The 10,000-nt window shown below is 38.9% G+C and overlaps 1 protein-coding gene across 1 annotated transcript in view; it reads right to left on the bottom strand.

Annotated features, from left to right (window-relative positions):
* The window catches only part of LOC137992402 (chloride channel protein C-like), a 37,705-nt gene that overhangs the window by 26,597 nt on the left and 1,108 nt on the right, over positions 1–10,000 (bottom strand). The window contains exons 2-11 of the mRNA XM_068837733.1: positions 8,367–8,488; positions 7,094–7,127; positions 6,900–6,980; positions 5,760–5,935; positions 4,785–4,877; positions 4,497–4,656; positions 4,216–4,299; positions 1,933–2,037; positions 1,505–1,594; positions 830–915 (exon numbers count right to left, since the gene is read on the bottom strand). Coding sequence (XP_068693834.1) covers positions 830–915; positions 1,505–1,594; positions 1,933–2,037; positions 4,216–4,299; positions 4,497–4,656; positions 4,785–4,877; positions 5,760–5,935; positions 6,900–6,980; positions 7,094–7,127; positions 8,367–8,488 — 1,031 coding nt within the window. The remainder of the gene's footprint in view (positions 1–829; positions 916–1,504; positions 1,595–1,932; positions 2,038–4,215; positions 4,300–4,496; positions 4,657–4,784; positions 4,878–5,759; positions 5,936–6,899; positions 6,981–7,093; positions 7,128–8,366; positions 8,489–10,000) is intronic.

Raw genomic sequence — 10,000 nt, 5'->3', positions numbered from 1 at the left:
TGACGAAATCCCACGAAAGCAAAGTGAGTGCGCACGCCCCCACAAGCATTGAATGTTAAAGTGGTCCTATGATCAAAAAATCATTTCTTTTTTTTCTTCAGATTTTGAAAGCGTGTTCGCTTAACACCTAGCTGGCAAAATTTTGAGCTTTGAGTTTTATCCAAAGGCTGTTTATTTTGAGTGTAACTTTTGGATTTCACGGTCCGCCATTACTCACGTTCAAAAGTGACCGACTGGACCTCAGGAGGGTGGATCTAGAGAAAATGACGTCATTTACTCACTAGCTTAAAATTTCAGCGTGTAAACGCAATTTATTATATACGCAAAACACGGGTTTAAAAATCTGAAAGCCCGAAACTCCCGTGCTGCATGTTAATTCAGCCGCGTACACACGCATTGAATTCTTAAACTAGCGAGTCTTTGACGTCATTTTCTCCTCGACCCAGCTCTCTCAAGATTTTAAAGTTAGTATGGCGGACCAATAAATAAGAAAATTACCGTTAAAATAAACAGGTGTCTTTTTAAAATCAGAACTTAAAACTTGGGTCAGTTAGTGAACCGATGGAACAAACTTGTCCTCACAACCCTTCAATGTTCATAATCCTGTGGGACGTAAAAGAACCCACACACTTGTCGCAAAGAGTAGGGCATGTAGTTCCCGGTGTTTTGGTCTGTCTTCTGTGGTGTATCATGGTACGAGAAAAGTTTAAAGAAAATCTTACGATAACTTCTATTACTAAGGAATCACCTTAACATAGTTTTGAAATCCAAAGAAAAAAAGAATTGGTTTTTTGGTCGTAGTACCACTTTACAGAAATAAGGCGTATACCTGTATCCATCCTGAGTAAAGGAACACTGGAATAACTTGCAGTCGAATGCAGCGGGTAAAAACACAGAAGCTGTGCCCGTAATAATCTGAATAAAACAAAAACATAGCGGGTTTTAAAAGTAGTGCTCTATTACTCGGGATTTGCGTTGGCAGCGCGTGGCGATTGGCTTAAAATCACGCGCCTTGATATTAGCCAATCCAAGAGAAGTCTTAGAGAAGTCAAGACTTGCTCCAAAGTGTTTTCCCGCCGTTTCAGCGTTTGCGTGTATTTAGTTTGCGTTGATTGGCTGGTGATCTGGCCAAAGTATTTTTTTAGGCGCATAGAGTTGAAGCCCTCTTTCGATCATACGTGCATTTCTTGAAGCCTCCGGAACTATTAAAGCCTCCAAAAATTATGCAAGTATCACAAACTCTTGCCAATACCTTACGCACTCTTATCTTGAATACATATTTTAGGATCAGCTTTTTAGAACAATCTGGTCAAAGTTTTACAAAGCGCTCTTTTGTCCTTTTTAGAAACTTGCTCGAAGCCCCTCGCGATGCTATAAAGATTTCTCTAATTGCGCCTCAGACCTAATCGCTTACATCAAATGAAAAAAATATTGAAATAACAACAAGAATCGGTCAATTAGTGAAATCGTTAAATCTAAATTAAGAAATGATTTTGGCAGATACCATGATTAAAACTGGCTCAGATAATTTGGCAATGTTCTTCCATTGTTTAGACTTGATCTTGCCGATTTGGGACCGTCTGAGTCTTGCGATCTAGGGACCAAAACAAGAGGTTTTTTTAATCGCATAAATAAAAAACGGCCATATTAATTATGTAGACATTATGTGGATTGCTGGCGTGTGACTGTCTGGAAAATTTCGTTACAGCCTAATATGCAACTTGTGTTCTATAATGCGTGAAACGTACGATATGTCGCAAGCCAAGCCCGGCGCGTTCACATAAATTATTAGCCAAAGTGACGCAAATGGTTAGCCATGTGAAGGGCTGTAAAAAGTAGAACGGACTTCTAACGACCTCACATTCAATACGGCAACAAAATCATAGCAACTGAAAGTATTTCAAGTCACCAGTCAAAATATTATGTGGTTACCTTTAGGTTAATAAAGGTAAAAACAGCTCCAAGCAGTCCACCAATGACACCAAGAATAACAGTTGGAATGAAGGCTAGAATGTTCAAACCAATACCATGACTAATCTGAAATAATAATAATAATAATAATAATAATAATAATAATAATAATAATAATAGTCAGGATAATTCCATAAGGATTTGGAACTTGCTCCCAAACGGTTGGGACCTGTAGATCGGAGGATGAGAACGACTATACGAGTACGACCCACGAGTATGAGTTTTGCGTATTGAGCATGCGCATACGTAAGGTTTGGAAGCGGACGACCGAGGCCGACATTTTTCGAAGTGGGCATGCTCAGAATGAAAAACTTGTACTGTAGTCATCTTCGTCCTCCGATCTATTGATCCATGGTGCAGTATCCTTGGGCACATAAAGGTCCTTTGAGCAGTCCGCCATGCCTGCCATTAGATCGTTAAAGCTACCAAGTCACCTCCGCAGGCTGTATTTAAATGCTGACTGATCCCACCCAGTACTAGTGAAATCTATTTGTGGGAGTATTTACTCTAAGTTCTAAGCTCAGTTTTACGGCAAATTAAAATACGGAAACATACTGCATTGCATCAATAAAGCCAACCCCCAGATGATAGAACTTGAGTATTACTTATAAACTAGCTTGTAACATGCTTATTTCCTCTTGTCAAAACACAAAATAATGTTAGTGATCAAAGTAGAGGTGATATTGGAAATTCACCGATAGTAATGATTCCTGCACTGTAACAATAATAAAAAACTATTCACTGAAGTGGAGGTAACAATGATAGCAACTTTGCTCATTCAATTCAATGAAAGGGAAGGATACATGTATCAGAGGTTATCCCTATTGCGGGTATCTGCCCGCTGCTGCGTGTAATAGACTGAGAGTTGATTTTGATGAGGAAGGAAAACCGGAGTACCTTGAGAAAAACCTTTAGAGTCAGATTGAGATGGACTGAAACTCAGTGGCCGAAGCCAGGGTTGAGCCTGGGTCGCAGAGGTGGGCAGAGCCGTTGATAACCGCTTAGCCCTCCTGACTCCCCAGGTGGCTAGCCATGGATATTTACTGAGCCACTAGTCACAGACAGCGACACTGAGTGAATAGTTGCTTTCGTTTATACTAAAACAACATTTTCGTGTGCAAATCCCACGCAAGCTGCTCCGAGATGAATAGCAAAGGATAATAATTTTGCTAGTTTGAGTGGCCAATCAGAGCATTCCTTCAATGCTATCCACTGAAGTACATACTAATCTTGAACATTTAATCCACCAAGTTGCAAGATTTATAGAGTTGTCATTCAGAGTTAAGTGTTAGCTCTCAAAGAGAATGAAATACAAACTATAGAATTTCAGCTGCTCGTGTGAAAGATAATCAAGGAGAAAGGGTTGGGGCTTGTGCAGTCAGTCAGAGCACTTGCCTTCCACTAATGTTTCTCAAGTTGCATTCTTTGTCTCAATGGGTTACCTTCGCTGGTTCTCTTCTCTGCTCTGAGAGGTTCTTCCCCATGTACTCTCATGTATTCTTTTCTCATCCAACATCACTGTTGGATTTGATCCTTTAATTTCCTGTCATTTTATTTGACTTACTTCCCAATAATGTGGGAGGCATGGTGGCCTCATCATTAGTGCGCTCAACTCCGGATCAAGTCGTACGGGTTCGGGTCCTGGCTGGGCACATTGTGTTGTGTTCTTGGGCAAGGCACTTTACTCTCATGGTGCCTCTCTCCACCCAGGTGTATAAATGGGTACCGGCGAATTTAATACTGGGGGTAACCCTGTGATGGACTGGCCTCCCCTCCAGGGGGGAAAAGAAATACTTCTAGTCGCTTCATGCTACAGAAACCGGAGATAAGTACCGGCCTGATGGGCCTTCTAGGCTCATAGCAGACTTAACCTCCTTTACTTCCCAATAATAAATTATTATTAGTAGTAGAACACTTGTGTTCATCAAAACTAGGAAAACTCGCTGCCACCAGTGGACCAAAACACTAAAAACAAGAACGGCTTTATTGCATAAGAACCCAACAAGCAGCAGTCTGGGAGTTTTCCCGAAAATCACACTTGGTTACCACTTTGCTTGGTAACCTCTCCTATGATACCAGTTACCAGTCCTACAGATGATCTATCATCATTTCAGTTTCTAAAAACAACAGTAGATTACCACCCATTTTGCTCATAACTTAATTTTGTAGCCCACACCATTGTCCTATAACATGAGAATAGTAATATTGTCGTAGTTGTTATTGTTGAATTTGATAACTACTTGCCTGAAATAGGATATTCTTCTCAGCTTTAAATGAGCCAAAATCACCTTGATACCTGAACCCATCAAATGCGGAATTGAACAAATCCTACAAACAATTTGACAACAGTAATTTAATCAACAAGAGTGTACAGGTTGTTTATACATTGACCTATTTGGGGTTTCAATATTATCAGCAAAATCGTGATGACTCCATGGGGCTACACAATGAAACTGAATAAATGACTTTTATATGTACGCTGGTTTCAAACAAGTCATTTGGTAAGAATACTTTGCAATACTTACTGTAGTAAATGTTGATACCATACAAGCAAAGAATGTCTGCCAAGACAGTTTCATGTTCCAAAAAGAAGACACCTCTTCCATCGAGAACAACAGACCCCCCACAGGGGCGCCAAAAGCTGATGCCACACCTGCAGCTGCACCAGCAGATATGAAGTTCCGTCTTCACAAAGCACAAGATAAAAAATAACAGAATCAACACTATTATTTTGAAAATGAAATCACTGGATGGATTTGAAAGAAAATGTAACATCACCTTCTTAAATTATGGTATTAATGCTTTCTTTATACCTATCCTCTGTGTTCCGAAACCTCTCAAAAAATGGCAACTTGAATTTGAGGGTTTCTGATTTGAACTGACTGAGGCCTGCACCAACTAAGCTTCTGCAATGATAACGAAACGTTCCTTTAAAGAGCCACTATAATCAAAAGATTATCTTCCCATTTTCATTCAGATTTTGCTTGACAACTGACTGGCAAAGTTTCGAGCTTCCAAATTTATCCAAAGGCTGTTTGCTTTGGATGCAAGTTTGGATTTCACGGTCCACTATTACTCAAGTTCAAGACTGACTGATTGGACATCAGAGGGTTGGATCGAGGATAAGATGACGTCAAAGACTGACTAGCACAGGGAGGAGCAGGGATGGTGCAGTGGTAAGAGCACTCCCCTCCCCCCAATGTGGCCAGGTTCGATTCCCAGAACCAGCACCATATGTGGGTTGAGTTTGTTGGTTTTCAACTAAAGTCTGATAGGTTTTCTCCAGTAACTCTGGTTTTCCCCTCTCCTCAAAAACCAACATGATTTGATGTGTATTGAATAGATTTGATTTGATTTCATTTTTGCACGACCCCACAAGCTTAAAATTGCAGGGCGTATTAAAATGCAGCTTATTACAGTATACATGCAAAACACAAGTTTAAAATTTTGAAAGCTCAAAACTCCTACATGCTGCATATTAATTTAAGCGCATGAACACGCATTGCATTTTTAAAGTAGCGAGTATTTGATATCATCTTATCCTCGATCCAGCTCTCTCAAGATTTTTAAAGTTAGTAATGGTGAACCATTCATTTCACTCAAAATAAACAATGAAGGCTTAAGACTTCGGTCACTTAGTGTTCAGTTAACATAAGTTTTGAAATTCAAAGAAAGCATAGAATTGATTTTTGGTCATAGTAGCACTTAAAAAAAGCACTTCAAACAGAAAATCAGACAATTTAAATGTTGATTAAGGTTTGAAAACAGCTGTTTATAACATACTGTACCCCAGATGAATCATGGGTCCCTCTGGACCAATGGGGAGCCCTGAACCAACAGCACAAACACAGGAAAAGAACTTGACGATCATGGTCCTGAAGTTAAAAATGTGTCGCACCACTGTTCCATTCAAGAAACCAATTAACTCAGGAATTCCTGATCCTCCTGCAGAAGGGCGGTAGTACTGAGAAAAGTGAAGGTACCGCATGTTACAGATTAATATTCAGGATAATCAAATTTCACAGTGCAGAACTGAACTGTGCAATGTGGATGGTTGGCTGAAGAGCAAGTAAGAAGCACATGATTGGTAGTTTCTTGCATTCTCAGACATAAGCTTAGGATGGAAAACTGTCAGCTCCTGATGGCACTTAATACTTTTTAAACGATTTCAGCAAGAATTATTAACCCATTGATCCCTGAGAGTCAGACTTTAATAATAGCTTTTACTCGGTCTAACACCAGACAATTTTACTCGTCAATGGGGGGCATTCTAGGGCGTTTGAGGTGTGAATGAGTTAATTAGTTGAACTAGAAATTATTGTGCACGTACACAAATACAAACTAAGTGCATTTGTATTAGTTTGTCTGAAGGTTTTACGAATGGATATCAGCAACAAGAGAGAGTTTAACTTTGGTGAGAAACTTTCCAAAAATAAAATAAATTATTAATGAGGGTCAGCCAATGGAAATGCAACATTATGGTCACATGACTACCTTTGTTAATTCTGATACAGTTCAAATCTTAGCCTATTTATTATTTATTACCATTCCATAAATCAAGGTACAAAATCATCCTTTCATTTTTTTTTTTTTACAATTCAGGCATACTATTCACACGGGATCTGTCTGCCTCACATGGGTTTGTCCCATTTGCAACTGCCCCATTGGGTGTATTTTTTTAAAAGTTTTTCTTTCCTTTCCTATTGTCTTTATATATACTGTAGATATATCTTTTCCTTGTTAATTAATTAATTAATTAATTAACTAATTAATTCACAAGCTATAAGAGTTGTTATACACAGTAAAGCTGAGAAGAGAAAAAAAATTCAAAGCCTGCCATTGCATCTCCCATTTATAGCTTGACTGGTTCTTGGAACGTGTCTGTTTTGTATAAACTGTTAATAAATCAAATATTAAGAAATACTTGCCACGACTGGAACTGAACTTGCAAGGACGAACAGTACACTGTATCCTATCACCCAGACCCAGGCTAATGCAAAATCACGATCCTACAATAATAATAATTTGAAAACACAAATGTAATGCATATGCGTGCAAGACCAACAGACCTGAAAATAGATTAGTGTCAACCCATGTGTGAAACTTTTCATAAAAACAGTACCTCAATGAATTCAGAAGCTTTATCCCATTTGATCCTGGGGAAGGAAATGTAAACAGTCATATTCATGTCATTCGCAATAATAATAATATGCACCTATCAGTGTTAAGCCCAAGGAAGGGGGGGTTGGGCTAACAACGAGAATTTGATAATGAGGTCTGTCCCCAGGGTAGGGATTTTGATTATATGTGATGTCCCCAGGGTAACGATTTTGATAGAACGAAGGACATTTGATCATCTTCACTTGCCGCCGGGTGGGGGATTTTGACCAATTACTTTGCCACAGGGGTGGGGAATTTGAATTTTTTTAAATGAAAATGTCTATATCCCCACCCCATGCCCGACCCCCCTTCCTCTCAGGCGTAACATTGATAGGTGCACAATTATTGAAAGAGATTACAAGAAAGCACAATCTTAGACCCACACGATTATTAATAAAATCAACGCTTATATAAAGGCTGTTTCAGTGTAGACTGTGGCATTAGACAGGTATGAGTGAATTTACATGACACCACTATAGGCGAATTCCACTTCATGCTTCATGGGGCATTCATCTTGGACTGCACTTGCAAGACTGTTGCAAAATCGTATATCATGGGAAAACTGTAGGTATATGGTTTGCTCTTAGATTTTTGTATAATTTAATCCAGCAGCTGCAATGCAATATGACAGTCTGATTGCATATTGGACTGAGTTTTTACAGCACCTTAACCGGGCTGTGTCAAGTGATCAGAGATTCTAATATTTACCCCCATTTTGATATAAAATACATGTCACAGCTTTCCATCCATTTCGTGTGCAACAACAGTATGCAGAAAATAATCGCATTGCATTGCAATTTTGGCTTTTCTTTCTTGTTGTGACACATGCATAAATTACAGTAAGATTTTTGGTGTTGTCTACATGTGCAGTTTTAAATATTGAATGTTTTGCCCATCCCCAGTCTGCCTGTTCAAAGTGGGAAGCGCTCAAACAGTTCTAAAAATAAAAAATTATTGTCCTTATTATTATTATTCCAATATTATTTGTTTATGAAACCCTTACCACTATTACCAATTGAGTCAATAATTGGATCAACTTTTGCTGTAGACAAGAATATTTATTTTTCATTTTTAGTTTGTCTTTTATTGACATACATGTAATTATTTCCTTCTTTTGTGCAGTTTAGTCAGATACATAGTTTTAAGACAGCTTTGAGCATTCTAGTGAAAACACCAAAAAGCATGAGAGACAGAGACCCTATATTAAACTACGGAAATCCGTCAAATTAACTTACTCTGATATAACGTCGATAAGTTGATGCATAAGAAATCCAATGAATCCAACAGTAAAACCGATCATCCCCATCATAACCCAGCGATCCCAATCTAAACGTGATGGCTGCTTCTTTAACCAGCTCTGAAACACGAAAAGATGTAATTGAGTATGTTGTCAAAATTGGCCACAGAATTCAAGAGCAATATAACATTATCAACATCACCATCTGCGAAAGAGAGATTGCCTGAACAAATTATAATAAATTTATAAGCAACATTGGCTCAGGTCATGAACACCTGAAAAATTCAGGTGGCTCTAACAGGATTCGAACCCATGAAATCTGCGATGCCGGTGCAATGCTCTACTAACTGAGCTTATAATGAAGCCACACAGTTGGGAGCCGGTCAATTTTTTGGGCCCATGTGTTCCAGTAAAAAAAGGATTAATTAAAGGAAAGAAATGTCACTGGCGCAATGTTTTCCAAAATGTGCCAGCAGCCATCGCAACTCATGGCACCTTTCATGATTTTACAACATTCACCAGGTACAAATCAGAAGTAGAATTAATGACCATCTTAAACACTATCGTAAAAGATTACAAGCCAACGGCAAAAACTATCTTCTTTTTGCTCTTTTTCAAAATGACTTGATAAGGCAATTAAAGATTTTTTTTTCATCCTTAGCTGCACATGGAGATAATATTCACGTTTAATCATGTGATATGATTATCAAATAACAAGAACTCAAAGACCTACGTGTTAAGTTTTGTCTCTGCCATGAAACATTCCTCCCCCACAAAGAGAGAGTAAGTACATGTAACAATGTAAAACTGATCTCAGGAAAAAAAGAATTTTTCCTTTTGGGGAATCTAACCATGAAAGGCTCCCTCACAATGCCTGCCACCAACCGACCCTCAATTGAATGAAGAAAAGAAGAAAACATGAAAATTGGAGGGTAACAACTATTAAACACACAACCTGGAGGGGTGGAAGGGGGGGGGGGGGGGGGCGGGGGTACCTAGGTACTTGGGTCAATTTTTTGCTAGGTATTTGCCACTGGCCTCAGTCAGAACCCCTTCCCCTTTATTAGTCTGTTTTATGGCCAATTGCAGACCCCATCTCCCCATCTTAGTCACTTTTGGGTGAATGTAATTTTAGTTACCCCAACTTTGTCACTATCTGTTTATGCAAAAACTTTACAAAAAAGCCTCTCAATGGAGACAGAATTTTCATACCCCCAAACCCCAACAATTTGCAGCCCCATTCTATTTAACTCTGATAGGAACACTATTGAAAATGCAACCCCATTATAGTCAATCCAGCGGTGAAAATGCGACCCCATCAAGTGGTACATTCCTATTAGCCCATTTATAGGAAGTAACCCCACCCCCCCCCCCCTCCTTCCTTCTTCCCGGGACACACACACACCTACATGTAGCTTGGGTGGACCATATAGTCTAATGGCAAGATAGAAGTAGTTTTCAGCATCTTATTCCAGCCACACTTGATAGTCCATTTCCTAACTACACTGTACAATAATAGTTACAACAGGAGGTCAACCTGCCCTTTCCAAACTGTTTAATGAATGAATGAATGAATGAATGAATGAAGAAATGACCGAATTAATTAATTAATTAATTAATTAATTAATAGGC

Source organism: Montipora foliosa, chromosome 2 (assembly GCF_036669935.1).
Source record: "Montipora foliosa isolate CH-2021 chromosome 2, ASM3666993v2, whole genome shotgun sequence".
NCBI lineage: Eukaryota > Metazoa > Cnidaria > Anthozoa > Scleractinia > Acroporidae > Montipora > Montipora foliosa.
This window is presented reverse-complemented; position numbering and strand designations above follow the sequence as displayed.